Source organism: Bos indicus x Bos taurus, chromosome 3, assembly GCF_003369695.1.
Source record: "Bos indicus x Bos taurus breed Angus x Brahman F1 hybrid chromosome 3, Bos_hybrid_MaternalHap_v2.0, whole genome shotgun sequence".
In the NCBI taxonomy this organism is placed as follows: domain Eukaryota; kingdom Metazoa; phylum Chordata; class Mammalia; order Artiodactyla; family Bovidae; genus Bos; species Bos indicus x Bos taurus.
Window position 1 is genome coordinate 75,461,721 of NC_040078.1, and position 23,879 is coordinate 75,485,599.

At 36.0% G+C, this 23,879-nt stretch overlaps 1 protein-coding gene across 15 annotated transcripts in view; it reads right to left on the bottom strand.

Annotated features, from left to right (window-relative positions):
* The window catches only part of LRRC7 (leucine rich repeat containing 7), a 622,091-nt gene that overhangs the window by 301,364 nt on the left and 296,848 nt on the right, over positions 1-23,879 (bottom strand). For all 15 annotated transcript variants that reach the window (XR_003510334.1, XR_003510333.1, XM_027536916.1 and 12 more), the window contains one exon: positions 16,201-16,279. Coding sequence is in view for 13 of the 15 variants with exons in the window: in XM_027536916.1 (XP_027392717.1) it covers positions 16,201-16,279 (79 nt within the window). In the remaining 2 variants the exon portion in view is untranslated. The remainder of the gene's footprint in view (positions 1-16,200; positions 16,280-23,879) is intronic.

Sequence of the window (23,879 nt, forward strand, 5' to 3'; positions counted from 1 at the left end):
GGAAATTTCAAGATGTATGCTATCTTTTATAATTCCAAATTTATGAGTCTTCTCAATAGAAAATTCATATGCATAGTCAGGCAAGGTTATCTACTCTTTCACTTAATCATTAGAAGTTGTGTGCAGTTTGTAACACTGATGGCTAAAGGTGCCCAATGTGAGAAGGGAAAGAGTGTTTTGTCCCTTAATTGATAATTTCCTTAATGCAGGCCCAACAGATACGTGCATTATAATTCAAACTGACCTGATTCATGCACACTAAAAATGAACAAGAACATTAAAGTAATAAACAGCATTCTAAAGACTTTAAGAGTCATTTAAAAGTTGAGAAAATATCCTTTGGGAAAAATCTTATCAGTGAGATAAAGTAATTATTTGAAATGCTTAAATCATTTTTACCAAAATGATTTAACTCAAGGATTTTTCTTAAAAGGACATTGACTTTTTATTAATTTAATTTCTATTAAACATTTTAATGCCCTTTTCTACACTTTAGACAAGACTATGCTCTTTCACAGAATATTTTTAAACAGTGTCCAAATATGCCTTCTCCTCAAATTATAACCTATGACCTTCCTTGTTTTTACTGACAAAATTATTTAAAAAGCTGCCTCTACTGCCTACTTTTTACTACTCTCAAGCCATTGTTTTCTGGCATCTATTCCAACTCTATTACTGAAACTGCACTCGCCAAAGCCTCTGATGACCTCTAAATCCCAATTTCATTAACTTCATTTTATTTCATAACCCACACTGCCCAGCAACAGTTGTCATCACTGATTGTCCTCTCCTTCTGGGCTTCTAGTCTACCACTTCCCCTACTCTTCTTCCTACTCCTGCAGCACTAGATCTGAGTTTCATTCCATGGTTTCTCTTCCTCTGACTAATCTTTTGTTATGAAATGTTTTATGTATATAAAGAGTATATGTGTACTCACAATATAATTTAACAAATAGAACCAGTATCTTTAAAACCCTCTGGCTGTCCCTCCCTGACTACATCTTTGTATTTGCTCCACAAATTCCTAAATGATGGTTACTTTTCTGTTTTTTAAGGAGTTTTACACCTATTTAAATCCCTGAAAAAAGTCATGTGGTTTGGTTTTTTTAATATTATCTAAATCAAATAATACTATGAATATTTTTATGGGACTTATAATAATTCAAATCATTAAATAATTCATTAGTTAAGTGAAATTCATTCATTTTGATGTAGATGACTGATCACCATACCATGGTATTCCATTGTACGAATATATCACAATTTATTAATCATTCTTAATCTAATTGAACATTACAGTTGTTTCTAGTTTTTGTTTGTATTTCTATTATATATTCTATTTATTTTTGAACATATATCCTGGTGTACAAGAGATTACTTAAGTTATATTGCTGATTAGAAGAGATTAATATCCTTATGAAAAGCTCTCAGCTAATGACTAGCAGGAGTATAAATACCTCAGCTCTCTCACCCAAATCTGTGATGTGTGTTTAAACTCTTTCCCAGAGTTCCCCAGAAAGCTTAAGGTCCAGTGTCCATACTAGTAAATAGCTTGATAACATATCCTTAATTGATATTTCCTGATATCATTTTCAGGACTCTTGAGAGGAGATTCCAACCAGTCCATTCTGAAGGAGATGAGCCCTGGGATTTCTTTGGAAGGAATGATGCTAAAGCTGAAACTCCAGTATTCATTGGAAAAGACTCTGATGCTGGGAGGGATTGGGGGCAGGAGGAGAAGGGGACAACAGAGGATGAGATGGCTGGATGGCATCACTGACTCGATGGACGTGAGTCTGAGTGAACTCCGGGAGTTGGTGATGGACAGGGAGGCCTGGCGTGCTGCGATTCATGGGGTCACAAAAAGTCGGACACGACTGAGCGACTGAACTGAACTGAACTGACATCATTTTCTGAATATATTGCTTAAATTCTTTTCTAAACTTTTCTTCTGAGGAAGCCAAACTAAACACAATTAATATTTTTATATTGATTCAGTAGAGATTGTTTATACACTCTTAAGACACTGATCTTATATGGATTGTTTTTGCTACAAACATCTTGCTTCACTTTGTATTTTGGAGCTGGATTGTTTGTATACGACTTCTTAGAGGATGCTTCCATAAATTTGCTTCCAAAGGGAGGTAGGATTAATAAAAGCAGAGAAGAGGGGAAAAGGAGGTTGGGGAAAGTGAGAGCTACAATGAAGAGGTAAAAATTCACCTGAGATGGGTTACAAAGAGAACATGGGTTCTAGAGAGAATATTTTATGAATAAGAGTATGGGTAGTTAATATTTGAGAGTATCAGTAGGGGACAGGTTTTAGAGGATATTTAATGCTTGACTCATAGGTATACACTTTATCTTATACAAGTAAAAAAGAATCTACTGGAGATCTTTATTTTTCTCTCTGTTTTTCTTCCTTAACTACTTTAGAGCTCATATCCTGGTAGTTTAATAGTTTTCATGAATATGGCACAGATGTTCAACAGATTACAATTCAATTTAACTACTATTTTACTTTGATGTTCTTTTGGTTCTTATATTCATTCAAGAAAAGAAATCATTTATGATTTCTCAAAAAAGAAGATTAATATGTGTAAAATGAGAAGAATGCTAAAATCTTTGATCTAAAAATTTATATTAACATCATAAATAAAAATACTTTTAAAATACTAGTTTTTTAGTTATAAGGACAGCTTGAACCATCCAGCTTAAATTAGTCTATTATTCTACCCATGTATGTGTTAAATGATATTACTTCATACTACTTCTTTAGATGGAAAATATATTTCTTTATGGTACCTCTCTGAGAAAGTTTATGATACAGGAAAATCTGGCTGTTACATAGAACACTTCTCTAAGGATTTAAGAACTGACTACATTGGGCAGATTCCAACTGCAAGACTGGATTGCCAAAACTAAGTTATATGAAAAAACCAGAATGGAATGTAAGATAGTTTTTTCAGTCTGCTTATAAACAGATGTGCTGATATTTTATATCAAATCTTTCTTTTTTAAAAATGCAGAATTAAGGGGTATATTTATACAGTATGTCTTGTTTAATAGCATGCACATTTTTAAATTTCAATTTACTTAAACAAGAATTTGTTGAATGGTCACTCTGCACTGAGATTCAAAATTAATGCCTTTTCCTCACCTTCTCCACAGCATTACATTCATAGATTTAGCAAAATGCTATGACAATTATGTTTATACAAGTGTTAAGAATTTTTTATTCCTTTGCTAAATTACACATTCTTTGAGGAGAAGGAATTTTTTAAATCTCCTCAATGACCTAATATTGTACTTTGAAAACATATTATTTGAAAAATACATAGTCAGTAGATCTGCTAAAAAATATTCAACTTTATTTATTATTAACTTTATGGTATGGTTTTGTAGTTTTAATGGTTTCACTTGTCAATATCACCATTTCTGGAGGAACACACAAGAACCTGTGAGGAAGAAGATCTTCTTTAGCAAGTTAGGTTAAACAAGATGAAAACCACGGGCTGTCTTTATCTTCCTCCAAGATATTCAATGAAATCCAACAGTTTACACTAAGTAAGTGAACTCTAATGAAATAATTTCATGTTCCTAGTACTCTTGCCTAGAAAATCCCATGGATGGAGGAGCCTGGTAGGCTGCAGTCTATGGGGTCCCTACGAGTCGAACACGACTGAGCGACTTCACTTTCACTTTTCACTTTCACACAATGGAGAAGGCAATGGCAACCCACTCCAGTGTTCTTGCCTGGAGAATCCCAGGGATGACAGAGCCTGGTGGGCTGCCATCTATGGGGTCGCACAGAGTCGGACATGACTGAAGCGACTTAGCAGCAGCAGCAGAGTAACTGGTGGCTTTCCAGAGTTGACAGATTTATTTTAAAATTCAAAGCATTTTAAAAATATATATACAGATAAATAATTACTCTAAGGAAACGTTTTCATTTTATTAATGGCTTAAATTAAAAGTAGCATATTCAAATTATAATAAATAAATGATACGAGAATCAGACACCCAAAGTATTTATTACTTGAGCACGTGGACATTGATGTTAGAAGATCTAAGTCTGAACCACAGTTCTTTCAATTATTCATCTCTGTGACTTCTACAAATTATGTGATGTTTGTAAGACTCAGTTTCCTTTTTTTTTTTGTAAAATGATCAAACTAATATCATCTTTCAGAGTTGCTCCAAAGAGTTAAATGATTATCTGCTCCATATTAAAGACTCACTAAATAGGAATGATCGTATTACGTTTTTATTGTTTTTATTCTAATTTTTGAATATTAACTAGAATACTAATTTAAATGCTTTTATTAGTGCTAAATTTATTGTTGGAATAGACAAATTAAGATTGGCTGCAGACATCCTTGTTTCAACATTTTTCTTTTCTAAATGTGTTTACTTTAGAAGTTTAATGAAAACATATTACAGGCATTTGACCTCCATTAGAATGTTAAACCAAATTAAAATTTTAGGAGCTATAAGTTGTGATTAAGAAGCCAATGTAAAATCTTCTGCTCTAATTGGAAAGGTATTTTGCATCTAAACATTTTAATTTATAACCTTAATGTTATAAAATTAGTATAACATTATCAGAGAACATTTAAACTATCATATTCATTTAATGCATTTATTTTTTATCTAATTTCCAATTAATTATTTTAACATCACTGCAAACTTGTATAATGATTTCTGTCTTTGTAATTATCTTTCAATTTTGCTGTAAATCAGAGTGACTATAATCTATCAGTCAAACTAGGACATTTTTGAGAGTTTAGAGGGAACTATTATTAATCATGCCACATCATGACGTATAAACTGGGAAGACCTGAGCAGAGACATATAATCACCCTGTATACAATCTTCACATCCATGTAGATATACCATAATTTATTAGCAATTTTCTTATTGTTGAGAATTAAGAACGTTCAATTTTTTCAAAATGTATCTTTTAATTTAAAACAAAATCAAACTGTTCCCCCAGGATTTGTGAAATATAATAAAAGGAATCCAGGAATTTATACAATCTTTGTGTATTTCCATATGTAAAAAGGAATGTAGATAATATTTTTCTACTTCATATTTTCTGTGAAGACAAAAATGAAATAATGTATCTAAAAGCCTGAGATATGCTAGGTTCTCAATAAATGATGGTCTTTAACTTTTTGAGAAGTTGTTATTCTCAATTTTACTGTAATAATTTTCATCACTGACTTGGTTAAGGCATTCAGATTATACTATAGAGTTCATATCTAAAACTAAACCTAGTAATACAACACTTAAAACTGTAACTTTCATATTCTAGGGTTTTCATGACTTAACTACTATGTAGATTTCTTGTATCTAAAAAATAAACAGAAAGCAGGAAAGAAAAATGAAATCCAAATCTATTTTTAATAGAGAAAATTAATAAATCTCTAGTATAACTGATCAAATAAAAAAGAAAAAAGACACAAAACAGAGAGCATCACTAGAGAACTTGTAGAATTAAAGGGCTAATAAAATAATATGGAAAATAAGATACCAATAAGTTTGAAAACATATGAAATATACATATTCCTAAAAACACAAACTACCAGAAATGATTCAAAGAAAAGTTGGTAATTTGAATAACACTATAGGTATTATAGTAGGTAAGGAGCAATGGCTGTGCTTTGCTGGAGCAGCCATGAAGAGATACCCCACGCCCAAGGTAAGAGAAACCCAAGTAAGATGGTAGGTGTTGCAAGAGGGCATCAGAGGGCAAACACACTGAATCCATACTCACAGAAAACTAGTCAATCTAATCACTCTAGGACCACAGCCTTGTCTAAGTCAATGAAACTAAGCCATGCCCGTGGGGCAACCCAAGATGGGCGGGTCATGGTGGAGAGATCTGACAGAATGTGGTCCACTGGAGAAGGGAATGGCAAACCACTTTAGTATTCTTGCCTTGAGAACCCCATGAACAGTATGAAAAGGCAAAATGATAGGATACTGAAAGAGAAACTCCCCAGGTCAGTAGGTGCCCAATATGCTATGGAGATCAGTGGAGAAATAACTCCAGAAAGAATGAAGGGATGGAGCCAAAGCAAAAACAATACCCAGCTGTGGATGTGACTGGTGATAGAAGCAAGGTCCGATGCTGTAAAGAGCAATATTGCATAGGAACCTGGAATATCAGGTCCATGAATCAAGGCAAATTGGAAGTGGTCAAACAAGAGATGGCAAGAGTGAATGTCGACATGCTAGGAATCAGCAAACTGAAATGGACTGGAATGGGTGAATTTGACTCAGATGACCATTATACCTACTACTGCGGGCAGGAATCCCTCAGAAGAAATGGAGTAGCCATCATGGTCAACAAAAGAGTCCAAAATGCAGCACTTGGATGCAATCTCAAAAACGACAGAATGATCTCTTTTCATTTCCAAGGCAAACCATTCAATATCACAGTAATCCAAGTCTATGCCCTAACCAGTAACTCTGAAGAAGCTGAAGTTGAATGGTTCTATGAAGACCTACAAGACCCTTTAGAACTAACACCCAAAAAAGATGTCCTTTTCATTATAGGGGACTGGAATGTAAAAGTAGAAAGTCAAGAAACACCTGGAGTCACAGGCAAATTTGGCCTTGGAATATGGAATGAAGCAGGGCAAAGACTAATAGAGTTTTGCCAAGAAAATGCACTGGTCATAACAAACACCCTCTTCCAACAACACAAGAGAAGACTCTATACATGGATATCACCAGGTGGTCAACACCGAAATCAGATTGATTATATTCTTTGCAGCCAAAGATTGAGAAGCTCTATACAGTCAGCAAAAACAAGACCAGGAGCTGACTGTGGCTCAGACCATGAACTCCTTATTGCCAAATTCAGACTGAAATTGAAGAAAGTAGGGAAAACCACTACACCATTCAGGTATGACCTAAATCAAATCCCTTATGATTGTACAGTGGAAGTGAGAAATAGATTTAAGGGCCTAGATCTGATAGATAGAGTGCCTCATGAACTATGGAATGAGGTTCATGACATTGTACAGGAGACAGGGATCGAGACCATCCCCATGGAAAAGAAATGCAAAAAAGCAAAATGGCTGTCTGGGGAGGCCTTACAAATAGCTGTGAAAAGAAGAAAAGCGAAAAGCAAAGGAGAAAAGGAAAGATATAAACATCTGAATGCAGAGTTCCAAAGAATAGCAAGGGGAGATAAGAAAGCCTTCTTCAGCGATCAAGGCAAAGAAATAGAGGAAAACAACAGAATGGGAAAGACTAGAGATCTCTTCAAGAAAATCAGAGATACCAAAGGAACATTTCATGCAAAGATGGGTTCGATAAAGGACAGAAATGGTATGGACCTAACAGAAGCAGAAGATATTTAGAAGAGGTGGCAAGAATACACAGAAGACCTGTAAAAAAAGAGCTTCACGACCCAGATAATCACGATGGTGTGATCACTGACCTAGAGCCAGACATCCTGGAATGTGAAGTCAAGTGGGCCTTAGAAAGCATCACTACGAACAAAGCTGGTGGTAGTGATGGAATTCCAGTTGAGCTATTCCAAATCCTGAAAGATGATGCTGTGAAAGTGCTGCACTCAATATGCCAGCAAATACGGAAAACTCAGCAGTGGCCACAGGACTGGAAAAGGTCAGTTTTCATTCCAATCCCAAAGAAAGGCAATGCCAAAGAATCCTCAAACTACCGCACAGTTGCACTCATCTCACATGCTAGTAAAGTAATGCTCAAAATTCTCCAAGCCAGGCTTCAGCAATATGTGAACCGTGAACTTCCTGATGTTCAAGCTGGTTTTAGAAAAGGCAGAGGAACTAGAGATCAAATTGCCAACATCCGGTGGATCATGGAAAAAGCAAGAGAGTTCCAGAAAAACATCTATTTTTGCTTTATTGACTATGCCAAAGCCTTTGACTGTGTGGATCACAATAAACTGTGGGAAATTCTTCAAGAGATGGGAATACCAGACCATCTGACCTGCCTCTTGAGAAATTTGTATGCAGGTCAGGAAGCAGCAGTTAGAACTGGACATGGAACAACAGACTGGTTCCAAATAGGAAAAGGAGTTCGTCAAGGCTGTATATTGTCACCCCGTTTATTTAACTTCTATGCAGAGTACATCATGAGAAATGCTGGGCTGGAAGAAACACAAGCTGGAATCAAGATTGCTGGGAGAAATATCAATAACCTCAGATATGCAGATGACACCACCCTTATGGCAGAAAGTGAAAAAGAACTAAAGAGCCTCTTGATGAAAGTGAAAGTGGAGAGTGACAAAGTTGGCTTAAAGCTAAACATTCAGAAAACGAAGATCATGGCATCTGGTCCCATCACTTCATGGCAAACAGATGGGTAAACAGTGGAAACAGTGTCAGACTTTATTTTTCTGGGCTCCAAAATCACTGCAGATGGTGACTGCAGCCATGAAATTAAAAGATGCTTATTCCTTGGAAGGAAAGTTATGACCAACCTAGATAGCATATTCAAAAGCAGAGACATTACTTTGCCAACAAAGGTTCACCTAGTCAAGGCTATGGTTTTTCCTGTGGTCATGCATGGATGTGAGAGCTGGACTGTGAAGAAGGCTGAGTGCTGAGGAACTGACTCTTTTGAACTGTGGTATATGAGAAGACTCTTGAGAGTCCCTTGGACTGCAAGGAGATCCAACTAGTCCATTCTGAAGGAGATCCAACTAGTCCATTCTGAAGGAGATCAGCCCTGAGATTTCTTTGGAAGGAATGACGCTAAAGCTGAAACTCCAGTACTTTGGCCACCTCATGTGAAGAGTTGACTCATTGGAAAAGACTCTGATGCTGGGAGGGATTGGGGGCAGGAGGAGAAGGGGACGACAGAGGATGAGATGGCTGGATGGCATCACTGACTCGATGGACGTGAGTCTGAGTGAACTCCGGGAGTTGGTGATGGACAGGGAGGCGTGGCATGCTGTGATTCATGGGGTTGCAATGAGTTGGACACGACTGAGTGACTGATCTGATCTGATAGGTATTATGGAAATTAAATTTGTAATTAAAACTTTCCCATAAAGAAAAGCTCAGGCTTGAATGTTCCACTTGCACATTCTATCAATACTTAGGGAAGAAATAATTCCAATACTATATAATTTCTTACAGGAAATAGAAGATGACATTTCCCAACTATTTTAATGAGGCCAGTTTTCCCTTGATACCAAAAGCAGACAGAGAAATTATATGAAAAAAATTTCAGGCTAATATGCCTCACGAATATAGATGGGAAAATCCTTAGAAGATACTATCAAATCAGAGGCATTCATGTATAAAATGCATAATATTTTATGACCAGGTAAGTTTATGTATATCATTGTGGCAATAGATATTATTTTAAAAAATAAAACAAAAACTTTGACAAAACTCAACATCTCTTGACAACAAAAATTCTGAGCAAAACAATTATCAAAGATTGGCTATATTCTAAGGTGTCCCCAAGATCTCTTCTAGAAATTTGCTGCTGCTGCTGCTTAGTTGCTAGTTGTGTGGGACTCTCTGCAGCCCTATGGACAGTAGCCCACTAGGTTTCCCTGCCCATGGAATTTTTCTGGCAAGAATACTTGAGTGTGGTGCCATTTCTTACTCCTGGAGACCTTCCAGACCCAGTTCAGTTCAGTTCAGTCGCTAAGTTGTGTCCCTATCTTTGCAACCTCATGGTCTGCAGCACGCCGGAATCCCCTGTCCATCACCAACTCCTGGAGCTTACTCAAACTCATGTCCATCGAGTCAGTGATGCCATCCAATATCTCATCCTCTGTTGTCCCCTTCTCTTCTTGCCTTGAATCTTTCCCAGCATCAGGGTCTTTTCCAATGAGTCAGTTCATCCCATCAAGTGGGCGAAGTATTGGAGTTTCAGCTTCAGCATCAATCTTTCCAATGAATATTCAGGATTGATTTCCTTTACAATTGACTGCTTTGATCTCTTTGCAGTCCAGGGGACTCTCAAGAGTCTTCTCCAACACCACAGTTCAAAAGCATCAATTCTTTGGTGCTCAGCTTTCTTTATAGTCCAAATTAACATCCATACATGACTACTGGAAAAACCATAGCTTTGACTAGATGGACTTCTGTTGGCAAATTAATGTCTCTGCTTTTTAATATGCTGTATAGGTTGGTCATAACTTTCCTTCCAAGGAGTAAGCGTCTTTTAATTCCATGGCTGCAATCACCAAGTGCAATGATTTTGGAGTCCTCCCAAAATAAAATCTCTCACTGTTCCTATTGTTTCCCCATCTATTTGCCATGCAGTGATGGGACTGGATGCCACGATCTGAGTTTTCTGAATATTGAGTTTTAAGTCAACTTTTTCACTGTTCTCTTTCACTTTCATCAAGAGGCTCTTTCATTCTTCTTCTCTTTCTGCCATAAGGGTGGTGCCATTTACATATCTGAGGTTGTTGATATCTCTCCAGGCAATCTTGATTCCAGTTTGTGCTTCATCCAGACCAGCATTTTTCATGATGTACTCTGCATATAAGTTAAATAAGCAGGGTGACAATATATAGCCTTGACATACTCCTTTCCCAATTTGGAACCAGTGTGTTGTTCCATGTCCAGTTCTAACTGTTGCTTCTTGACCTGCATATAGATTTCTCAAGAGGCAGGTCAGATGGTCTGGTATTCCCATCTCTTTCAGAATTTTCCACAGTTTGTTGTGGTCCACACAATCAAAGGCTTTGGCAGAGTCAACAAAGCAGAAGTAGATGTTTTTCTGGAAGTCTCTTGCTTTTTCGATGATCCAACGGATGTTGGCAATTTGATCTCTGGTTCCTCTGCCTTTTCTAAATCCAGCTTGAACATCTGCAGGTTCACAGTTCACCTTCTGCTGAAGCCTGGCTTGGAGAATTTTGATCATTACTTTGCTAGTGTGTGAGATGAGTGCAATTGTGCGGTAGTTTGAACATTCTTTGGCATTGCCTTTCTTTGGGATTGGAATGAAAAGTGAGCTCTTCCAGTCCTGTGGCCACTGCTGAGTTTTCCATATTTGCTGGCATATTGAGTGCAGCACTTTCACAGCATCATCTTTTAGGATTTTAAATAGCTCAGCTAGAATCCCATCACCTCCACTAGCTTTGCCCCGAGTGATGCTTCCCAAGGCCAACTTGACTTTGCATTACAGGATGTTTGGCTCTGGGTGAGTAATCACCCAAAAGTGGGATCCTCACCCAAATGTGGGATCAAACCCACTTTTCCTGTGTCTCTTGCATTGGCAGGCAGATTCTTTACCACTAGTGCCACATGGAAGCCCCTATAAGTTTCATTGTTGTTCAGTCTCTCATTTGTGTCCCACTCTTTGTGACCCCATTAACTGGAGCATGCCAGACTTCCCTGTCCTTCACTATCTCTTAGAGCTTGCTCAAACTAATGTCCATTGAATGGGTGATGCCATCCAACAATCTCGTCTTCTGTCATACCCTTCTCCTTCAATCTTTCCCAGCATAAGGGGCTTTTCCAGTGAGTCAGCTCTTTGCATCAGGTTACCAAAGTATTGGAGTTTTAGCCTCAGCATCAGTCCCTTAAATGAATATTCAGGATTGATTCCTTTTAGGATTGACTGGTTTTATCCTTATAGTCCAAGGGACTGTCAAGAGTCTTCTCCAACATCACAGTTCAAATGCATCAGTTCTTTAGCACTCAGCCTTCTTTATGTTCCAATTTTTACATCCATACATGACTACTGGAAAAACTATAGCTTTGACTATATGGACTTTTGTTGGCACAGTAATGTTTCTGCTTTTTAATATGCTGTCTATGTTTGTCATAGTTTCTCTTCCAAGGATCAAGCGTCTTTAATTTCATGGCTGCAGTCAATATCTGCAGTGATTTTGGAGCCTTAGAAGTTTATGCCTTTGCAAAATCTTCTCCTCTTGAGTACTGGTAGGACTTGTGCTTTGCTTCTGATTAATGGACTGTGGCAAATAGGATGTCATTCTCTAAACTATAGTATGTTATACACCTCTCTCTTAGTAGGATGCTCACTCTACTCATCTGTTTGCCCTGAAGAAACAAGATGCTGTGTTGTGAACTATGTACGGAGAGGGTCACCTGACTGGGGATTGCACTAGCATTTAGGATTCAAGAATGGCCTCTAGCTGTCAGCCAGAAAAATGCTGGGGCTCACAGGTTTATGACAGCAAGGAAATGAATTCTGCCAATAAGCTGAATGAGGTTGAAAATGGATTTTTTTTTTCCAGTTACGCCTCCAGATGAGATTATAGGTTGACTGTTGCTTTGATAGTAGCCTGGTGAAAATCTCAAAAAGTGAACCCAGCTATAGCATGCCTAGATTCCTGACTCACATAAACTAAAAGATAACAAATGTATATTGTTTTAAACACTAAGTGTGTGGTGATTTCTTGTACAGAATTATAAAACTGACACTGATTTTGGTATCTGAAATTGGGATTCTGCTGTAATAAATTCTTTAAAAATGTGGAGTGACTTTGGAGTCAGGAAGTGGTCAGAGACTGCACAAATATTGAAGAGTGTTATAGAGAAAGCTTAGATTTTCTTCAAAAGTTTGAAAGTAGGAATCTAAGCTTTGATAACCCTGTTGGTAAGAGCTTAAAAGGAAGTGAGAAATAGGTTATTTAAAATTTCCTCAGCCTGATAAAGGGAATGTATTAAAAAAATAACATTCAGGATTGATACATACAAACATAATGGTGAAAGTCTGAATGCTTTCTCCTTAAGATTGAGAACAAGGCAATGGTGTCTGTTTTCACCTCTTCTATTCAACATTATATAGGAGGTCCTAGCCAGGACAATAAGGCTAAAGAAATAAATTAATGAATTATAGATTGGGAAGAATGAAATAAAACTTTTTTTATTCCCAGGTGACATGATGATTTATTAGAAAATTGTATGCTTTCTTCTTCAAATTTACAAAATATTTATTAGTAACATTAAATGAATCTATTTAAAGCTGCAGGATTTAAGGTCAACATACAATAAGCAATTGTGTTTTTGTAATAAATAAATCATTTATAATTACCCCCAAACCTGAAATACTTGGAGTAAAATAGATATGCACTATGTTTAGGGAAAGGAATACTCAATATTTTTGACATGTCAATTCTGCTCAAATTTATCTACAGATTCAATACAACTATTATCAAAATTCCATAAGATTTTCATATTTTTGTAGAAACTGGCAAGCTGATTAAAAAAGTATATGGAAAAGGAAAGGAAATAGAAGAGCCCAAATAATTTGATAAAGAAGAAAAAGGTTGAAGGACTCACATTCCCTGACTGTGTAAATTATTACAAAGCTATAGTAATTGAGATAGTGTAAAACTGGTATTAGGAGAGGCATATAGATTAACACAAAAATATAGAATCCAGAAATGGTTCCAAACACATAAGATCCACTGACTTACAAAACAGATACTCAGATAATTTTATCTACAAAAAAGGATAAAATTTTCAACAAATGGTACTGGAACAAATAAAATGCAATAAATAAAGAAAAAAGAGAAGCACAACACACACACACCATACATATAAACAAAAAGCAACTTTAAATGGATCATAGACCTAACTGTAAAATCAAAACTACAAAAGTTCCAAAGGAAAGCTTAGGGGAAAATCTTTATAACTATGATTTATCAATAGTAAAGATCTCTTAGATAGCAACAAGAAGAATAAATAATAAAAAATTATAAATAGGGCCTCATCAAAATGAAAATCTTTTGATCTTTGAAAGTTACTGTTCAGGAAGTGCAAAGCTAAGTCATAAGAGCAAATATTTGCAGTTTTAAAATCAAATTAAATTCTGACTAAAGGTATCCGATTTTTAGCCAGAATTCATAAAGAATTTCTATTAAAGAGAACTCAATAAATATGAAAAAAAAACCTGAACTTTTATCAAAGAATTTCTATTAAAGAGAACTCAATAAATATGAAAAAAAAACCTGAACTTTTATCAAAGAAGCAATAATATTTTAAAGAAATACAAGGAAAGAATTTAATTTGATTTTAAAACTGTAAATTAAAACTACAGTGAGTTATAACAAAGAGATACTGTATCTACTAGAATGGCTAAAATAGAAAAAAAATTAAACAACTGATAGTATCAGATCCTGACAAATAATAAGGAATAATGGAAAATCTAATAGATTGCTGATGGGAATGCACAATGAAATAGCTATTTTGAAAACAGTTTGGAAATTTCTTATAAGGTGATACATACACATACCTCACTATGCAGAAAACTACTCCTAGGTGTTCGCTTAGTAGAAGTGAAAACAGATGCTTACACAAACACCTGTACCGAAATGTTTATAGCTACTTTATTCATAAGAGCTCCAAACTAGAAACAACTTAAATATCTATCAACTGAGGAATATGTAAACAGCTTGTGCTATATTCATACAAAGGAATTCTACCTAGAAATAAATGGGAATGTAGTAGAATTCTTGAAATGGCAGGAATAAATCTTAAAATCACTGTGTAAGTAAAAACACACAAAGTATGGCATTATTTATATGATATTTTGGGAAAGGCAAAACCACAGGAATTTGATTTTTCTTTTGAGTAACTTTTTTTCCCTAAATTGACTTTTCTTTTGAGTGATTTTTTAAATGAATTATCAAACTTGCTTTTAGTGTTAGACATTTTTTGATGAAATTGGTTGTATTCATTTATCTTTTGAAAAGTTAAATGTATGAGAGTAATTCAGAGACATAGTCAATAAAACTATAGATTTTAAGCTTTTGTAATTTATTATCTGACTTCCACCCCCAAAGACCTGATGATAATTCCTAAATACAATGAGCTATTAGAATTAAAGAACTAGAAATCAAAACAATTAATCATCTGCCCTGGATTATGACTTAAGTCAATGACATATTTAGAGTCTTTTTGTGATAAGTCAGCAATATTTATTTCTTTTATGAGAAAGTTGCATTTTGGTCTAAGTTTTTTGAAGAATACTTTTCACATTTTTTTTCTGCACCATATTTTACATTTGAGGTAGAAAATTTGTATCTTTCAATCATAGTTTGTTCCTTAATGCTCCATACTTTCTACTAAAGGCCTCAAATTATTTCACTAACCATTTACTGTAAAGAGCCTCATCTAAACTTTTCCTTTTACATTCTATTTCACTTCTTGTCTCACTTACATCCTCTTTTTATGATCTATAGAGAAACCATCCCCTCCACTATCTATCCTCAACCCTACTGGAGAAAAATTTCCCGTTAAATGCCTTCTTTTGTCTTCTGGAAACACTAGATTGATTAATTGAACTTTAGTTTCTCCCTGTCTCCCTTCTCTATGTGGACAAAGGACTGAAGGAATTTTCTCAAATCCTTCTTTCAGTTTTGGTATAGTTAAAATACCAGTCTTACTTTGCAACTCATTACCTGCATCCCAACACCACTGAATAAATTCAACCACTTTCAAATATTACTACACCTTTCAATAGACTTTCTAGATTTTTTGGTTAAATAACTTTAACATTCAGGTTCATGACTCACCGAAGCCATTCATGTCGTAGTTTCTTGACTTATTTGATTCCACAGTACACTCTATCACTATGACATAATTGTAATTTGAAACATGGTCACATGCTGAATTTTACTTTCCCATGGCATTGCTCTACTAACAGATCGTAACACATAAATATCCTACTTCTGGTCACAGCATCTTGACCATCCATGTCTTTCATTTGGCTATCCTCATAGAATTAACTTTTTCCCTCTTCATGTAATCACTGGTACTTAAATAGTCCTTTTTTCAGATCATACTTAATTCATTTTCCAGCTTGAACCACATTATCAACTAATTTCATGCACCTTACACTCTTGTACTTTCTTGAACTTTCATCAGAACCATGATGCTAATTTTTCAGCACGACCACAACTAATTACTGTTTTCTTAGTTTTGGTGCTTTTCCATGGAATGTCACCTGATAGCCACAAAAAATGATATAGTTTGCTGTAAAGTAATGCCATCTGTGCCAATTAGGCCTTCACTATTACTCAGCAATGCTTTAATCATCTTTTGTTGAACTATTCTGATTTGATTATTCTTTACCAATATTCTATTAAATTGAATTTTAAAGACAGCACTTAAAATTCATTTACTATGTGAGCTTCTTTTATCTTTATTATTTTATCCCTGGAAACACAAAGATAAATAAAATGTGATGACTCATACTCACTTAGAAATGGGATTGACACTGGCTTCAATAATTGTTAAACACTTACAGCACTTTATGTTTTCTGGAAATTCTTGTACACCTAAAATTAGAAAAAGAGTACATGAAAATATACTAAACTATAGTTTAACATTCAGAATAATACATAGTGTAAACACCATATGGATAATCATTAAGTAAGAATAAAAACTTAATAATACATTAGTGTCGTATAGTACACGTATATGTTTTAAAAATAAAATGTGAATACTGAGTTATATTTTATGAAGTAATAATTGGAAATTAGACAAAAACTGAGAAAAATTTAGTATAAGATAGATCTTGGCTATTTACTAATCTAAAGAAAAGAATAGTTGGGCTTATTTAGTTATCATAGAAACCAACAAAAGGAAGGGGAAACCAGCAGATATAAGAAAACAAAATAAAGTCTTTGCTTGCTCCTTTCATTTTATAAGGTTGGGAAGACTGAACATGCACAATGGAAAGACATCTAAGGAAAAATCATAAATCAATAGACATCCCCAAATGATTCAGAAGCCCTAAAACATTTTAAACAACTCTCCCTAGCTGACACACAGTGCACTCTGCATCTGCCTGAGAGGGTGACTAGGTGAGCAGCCCTTCCTGGAATCCTCTCTGGAGTCTCTGAGGTGGCCAGATGGCTGATTGCCCTTGGAGAGCTGCTCATCTGCTGTCACAGCTGTGCTGTTGGCTTTGTGACAGAAAAACACGAATTTTTCTTACTCAAAATCAGTAAGCCACAACTTAATCCATAAATGTGATAGTCAGAGGAATAAAAGATGCAGTGGATGTTACAATCAGTATATAAAAATGAGTTAAACAAATAGTTGGCCTCCATAACCATAAGTTTCACATTGATGGATTAACAAAGAGGCAGGTAGGAAATATTTTTTTTAATAAAACCTTAGAAATTTCCAGAAAGCAAAACTCAAATTTGCTACACACTGGCAACTATTTACATAGCATATATATCTCATTAAGTATTATAAGTAATCTAGAGATGACTTAAAGTACACAGGTGTATGTGTATAGGTTCAGTTCAGTTCAGTTGCTCAGTCGTGTCCAACTCTTTGAGACCCTATGGACTGCAGCACGCCAGGCCTCCCTGTCCATCGCCAACGCCTGAAGTTAACTCAAAGTCATGTCCGTTGAGTTGGTGATGCCGTCCAACCATCTCACCCTCTGTCGTCCCCTTTTCCTCCTGCCTTTAATCTTTCCCAGCATCAGGGTCTTTTCAGATCAGTCAGTTCTTCACATCAGGTGGGCAAAGTATTGGAGTTTCAGCTTCAACGTAAGTCCTTCCAATGAATATTCAGGACTGATTTCCTTTAGGATGGACTGGTTGGATCTCCTTGCAGTCCAAGGGACTCTCAAGAGCCTTTTCCAATACCACCATTCAAAAGCATCAATTCTTTGGCACTCAGCTCTCTTTATAGTCCAACTTTCATATCCATACATAATTACTGGAAAAACCATAGCTTTGACTAGACGGACCTTCGTCTGTCTCTGCTTTTAATATGCTGTCTACATTGGTCATAACTTTTCTTCCAAGGAGCAAGCATTTTTAATTTCATGGCTGCAGTCACCATCTGCAGTGATTTTGGAGCCCCCCAAAATAAAGCCTGCCATTATATCCCCATCTATTTGCCATGAAGTGATGGGACCAGATGCTATGATCTTAGTTTTTTGAATGTTGAGTTTTAAGCCAACTTGTTCACTCTCCTCTTGCACTTTCATCTAGAGGCTCTTTAGTTCCTCTTCACTTTCTGCCATAAGGATGGTGTCATCTGCATATCTGAGGTTATTGATATTTCTCCTGGCAATCTTGATTCCAGCTTGTCCTTCTTCCAGCCCAGCCTTTCTCATGATGTACTCAGAATATAATTAAATAAGCAAGGTGACAATATACAGCCTTGACGTACTCCTTTCCCTATTTGGAACCAGTCATTGTTCCATGTCCAGTTCTAACTGTTGCTTCTTGACCTGCATATAGATTTCTCAGGAGGCAGGTCAGGTGGTCTGGTATTCCCATCTCTTTAAGAATTTTCCACAGTTTGTTGTGTTCACATTGTCAAAGGCTTTGGCAGATTCAATAAAGAAGAAGTAGATGTTTTTCTGGAACTCTCTTGTTTTTTCAATGATCCAGCAGATGTTGGCAATTTGATCTCTGGTTCCTCTGCCTTTTCTAAGACCAGCCTGAACATCTGCAAGTTCATGGTTCACATATTGTTGAAGCCTGGCTTGGAGGATTTTGATCATTACTTTACTAGCGTGTGAGATGAGTACAATTGTGCAGTAGCTTGAGCATTCTTTGGCATTGCCTTTCTCTGGGATTGGAATGAAAACTGACCTTTTTAAGTCTTGTGGTCACCGCTGAGTTTTCCATATTTGCTGGCATATTGAGTGCATCACTTTCACAGCATCATCTTTTGGGATTTGAAATAGCTCAATTGGAATTCCATTTACCTCCACTAGCTTTGTTCGTAGTGGTGCTTCCTAAGACCCACTTGACTTTTCATTCCAGGATGTCTGTCTCTAGGTTGGTGATCACACCATCATGATTATCTGGGTCGTGAAGATCTTTTTGTATTGTTCTTCTGTGTATACTTGCCATTTCTTCTTAATATCTTCTCCTTCTGTTACATAGGTTATATGTAAATATTCCACCACTTTATATTCTTGCCACCTCTTCTTAATATCTTCTGCTTCTGTGCATAGGTTACATGTAAATATCCCATCATTTTATATATGGGACTTCAGCACCTGTGGATTTTGGTATCCATAGGGCTTCTGGAACTCATCCCTCATAGTTACTGAAAAATGACTCTAATAAGCCCTACAAAAGTTAGAAGAGAAAATGGCTATAAGAAGCCATTGCTATATCCCTGCAGTACTGATTGGTCTCTAGTTTTGAAACTGTTGGGCTTCCCCAGTGATTCAGCAATTAAGAATCTGCCTGTAAATCAGGAGGTGCAGGTGAAGTGGGTTCAATTCCTGGATTGAGAAAATCCCCTGGAGGAGGAAATGGCAATCCACTCCAGTATTCTTCCCTGGAGAATCCCATGGACAGAGGTGCCTGAAGGGCTAGAGTCTATTGAGTCACAAAGAGCTGGGTGTGACTAAGTGACTAACACTTTCACCTTGAAAATATTATTAAGCATGAAGCACTAGTCCTGCCAAGTACTTCATATCTGACAGAAAGATAAGGAACAGTTTGTGGTAGGATTTAGATGAATTTTTTGATGATAGATAAATGGGAAAGTAAATCCTCACCTTCCTAGATTCTAGGAAGGTGATCTAGACCACCATGTTCATAGGATCTTGAGGTCGAGCAAAGCAGCAGGAGGATAACCAAACCAAATAGGTCATTTACCACTGAAAAGTCAGGGTATGAAAGTTTTGTGGGGATGTTTCTCAGCCACTTCTTTCTATGTGAAAATTCATCAGAAACTATGCTATCCTAAAATTACTGCTGAAGTGTCTGGTTTCTTAATGAAAACTCAAGAAGTCTTAGGAGTGCCATTATGTATGAGTTGGATGAGAAAAGCAATTCTTTTTTTTTTTTTTTGGAAAGGTCATAACACCTAGAGCTGCCCTTATTAACTAGATGTTAACAAAATGGCACTGAAGTCAATAAGGCAACCTTCGAACTATCCTCAACATTTCTCCTGAGTATTCATAATCACTCAGGATAGCTGCAACCAAAAAGGGTACAGGGCTTTTTCTTTTCTCCTTTTAGCTTTTTCTGTTCAGTCACCAATCTGGGCTCATTACAAGCCGGTGTGCTGATGCCTTATCTCCACAGGTGTCCGCCTTTGGCTGATATTGGCTGAAATTGTGTGTAAACCAAGATATGGGAGCAGAAGCAAACTATAGTAGAATTTTAAAGAAAAGACTGTATCTCTTTATCTTCTGCTAAAAATGGAATCTCCTGCTGTGGTGAAATGTTACCACATCATTTGTTAAAAACTTGCATTATATTGTTTAAAGTTTAAACTTAAAAAACCATTCAGAGTTGAATCTGTTGAATTAAAATGGAATCCCATAAGTGAGTTGGAAGATAGAATGGTGGAAATAATTGAAGCAGAGAAGAATAAGAAAAAAGAATGAAATGAGGACAGTCTTAGAGACCACTGAGACAACATGAAATACACCAATATTCAAATTATAGGGAATCCCAGAAGAAGAAGAGAAAAAGAAACAGTATGAGAAAATATTTCAGGAGATTATAATCTAAAACTTTCCTAACATGGGGAAGGAAATAGTTACCAAAGTCCAGGAAGCCCACAGGGTCCCATACAAGAAAATGCAGAGTGAAACACACCAAGATAGATATTAATCAAACTAACAAAAATGAAACACAAACAAAAGTATTAGAAGTAGTGAGGGAAAAGCAACAAATAGCATACAAAGGAATCCAAATAAGGTTAACGATTGATCTTTCAGGAGAAACTCTACAGGCAAGAAGGGAGTGGCAGGATACACTTAAAGCAATGAAAAGAAAAAAAACCAACAACCAAGATTACTGTACCCAGTAAGGATCTTATTCAGATTCTAAGGAGAAATTGAAAGATTTACAGATAAGCAAAAGTTAAGAGAATTCAGCACCACCAAACCAACGTTACAACTTCTAAACTTTACAACTTCCTTTACAGCTAAAGGAACTTCTCTAGACAGGAAACACAGAAAGAAAAGGCCTACAAAAACAAATCCAAGACAATAAAGTAAGTGGTAATAGGATCATACATAGCAATAATTACCATAAATATAAAAGAATTAAGTGATCCAACCAAAAGACACAGATTGGCTGAATGGATACAAAAACAAGACCTCTATATATGTTTTCTACAAGAGACCTGCTTCAGACCTAGAGACACATAAAGACCAATGTGATGGGCTGGAAAAAGATATTCTATGCAAATAGAAATCAAAAGAAAGTGGAAGTAGCAATACTCATATCAGGTAAAATAGACTTTAAAATAAAGACAGCTATAAGAGACAAGGAAGAATACTATGCAATCATCAAAGGATCAATCCAGGAAGAAAATATAACAATTATAAATATATATGCACCGAACATAGGAGGACCTCAATACATAAGGCAAATACTAACAAATACAAAAGGGGAAATCGATAGTTACACAGCAATAACAGGAGACTTTTAACACCACACTCACACCAATGGACAGATCATCCAGACAAATTAAAATTAGTAAGGAAACATAAGCCTTAAATGTCACATAAAATCAGATGGACCTTAACTGATGTCTACAGGACATTCCACCCAAAAACAGTAGAATATACCTTTTCCCAAATGCACACAGAACATTCTCCAGGGTAGATCACATCCTGGGTCACATATTAAGCCTTGGTAAAATTTGAAAAAATTGAAATTGTATCAAACATTCTTTCTGACCATAATAAGACTAGATACCAATTACAAAGGAAAAAACTATAAACAACACAAGCCCAAGAAGGCTATACAATATGCTTCTAAATAACCAAGTGGTCACTGAAAAAATTGAAGAGGAAAAAAAAAAAAAAAAAAACCTAGAGACAAATGACAATGAAAACAAGACAATTCAAAACCTATGGGATACAGTAAAAGCAGAACTAAGAGGGATGTTTATAGTAATAAAAGTCTACCTCAAGAAATTAGAAAAACATCAAAAAAATAATCTAACCTTACACTTAAAGGAACAAGAAAAAGAAGAAGAAAAAAATTGCCTAAGTTAGTAGAAGGAAAGAAATTGTAAAGATCAGAGTAGAAATAAATGAACAGAAAATGAAGGATGCAATAGCAAAGATCAATAAAACTAAAAGCTGGTCCTTTGATAGGAGAAACAAAATTGACAAACCATTAACTAGATTCATTAAAAAAAGAGGGAGAAGATTCAAATCAATAAAATTAGAAATGAAAAATAAGTTATAACAGACAACACAGAAATACCAAGGATTATAAGAGACTACTAATAATATGAGCAACTATATGCTAATTTAATGGACAACCTGGAATAAATGGACAAATTCCTAGAAAAGTACAGCCTAAACCAGGAAGAAATAGAAAATATGTACAGACCAATTATAAGCACTGAAATAAAAACTGTGATCAAAAATATTCCAACAAATAAAAGCTCAGGGCCAGACAGCTTCATATGTGATTTCTACCAAATGTTTAGAGAAGAGCTAACACTATCTTGCACAAACTCTTTCAAAAAATTGCAGAGGGAGGAAAACTTACAAATTCTATGGGGCCATCATCACACTGATAACAAAACTAGACAAAGGTATTACAAAAAAAGAAAATTACAAGCCAATATCACTGATAAACATAAATGCAAAAATTCTCAACAAAATTCTAGCAAATAGAATCCAACAACATATTAAAAGAATCATGCACTATGATCAAGTAGGGTTTATCTCAGGGATGCAAAGATTCTTCAACATACACAAATCGATCAATGTGATACACCATATCAAAAACTGAAAGATGAAAAGGATATCATCTCAATAGATGCAGAGAAACATTATAAAAAAATTTAACACCGATTTATGATAAAAACTCCCCAGGAAATGGGCATAAAAGGAATTTACCTCAACATAATAAACATATGTGATAAATCCATGGCAAACACTATTCACAATGGTGAAAAACTGAAAGCATTTCCTTTAAGATCAGAAACAAGACAAGGGTGCCCACTCTTATCACAATTATTCAATACAGTTTTGAAAGTCCTAACCATGCTACTAAGAGAAGAAAAAGAAATGAATCCAGAATGGAAACGAAGAAGTAAAACTCTCAATGTCCGCAGACGACATTATACTATATATCTGTTCAGTTCAGTCACTCATGTCCGACTCTTTGCAACCACATGAATTGCAGCATGCCAGGCCTCCCTGTGCATCACCAACTCCCAGAGTTCACTCAAACGCATGTCCATCTAGTTTGTGATGCCATCCAGCCATCTCATCCTCTGTCGTCCCCTTCTTCTCCTGCCCCCAATCCCTCCCAGCATCAGGGTCTTTTCCAGTGAGTCAAGTCTTCACATGAGGTGGCCAAAGTACTGGAGTTTTAGCTTCAGCGTCAGTCCTTCCAATGAACACCCAGGACTGATCTCCTTTAGGATGGACTGGTTGGATCTCCTTGCAGTCCAAGGGACTCTCAAGAGTCTTCTCCAGCACCACAGTTCAAAAGCATCTATTCTTTGGTGCTCAGCTTTCTTCACCATCCAACTCTCACATCCATACATGACTACTGGAAAAACCATAGCCTTGTCTAGATGGACCTTTGTGGGCAAAGTAATATCTCGGCTTTTCAATATGCTATCTAGGTTGGTCATAACTCTCCTTCCAAGGAGTAAGCGTCGTTTAATTTCATGGCTGCAGTCACCATCTACAGTGATTTTGGAGCCAAAAAAAATAAAGTCTGACACTGTTTTCACCGCTTCCACATCTATTTTCCATGAAGTGATGGGACCAGATGCCATGATCTTCGTTTTCTGAATGTTGAGCTTTAAATCAACTTTTTCACTCTCCACTGTCACTTTCATCAAGAGGCTTTTTAGTTCCTCTTCACTTTCTGCCATAAGGGTGGTGTCATCTGCATATCTGAGGTTACTGATATTTCTCCCAGCAGTCTTGATACCAGCTTGTGCTTCTTC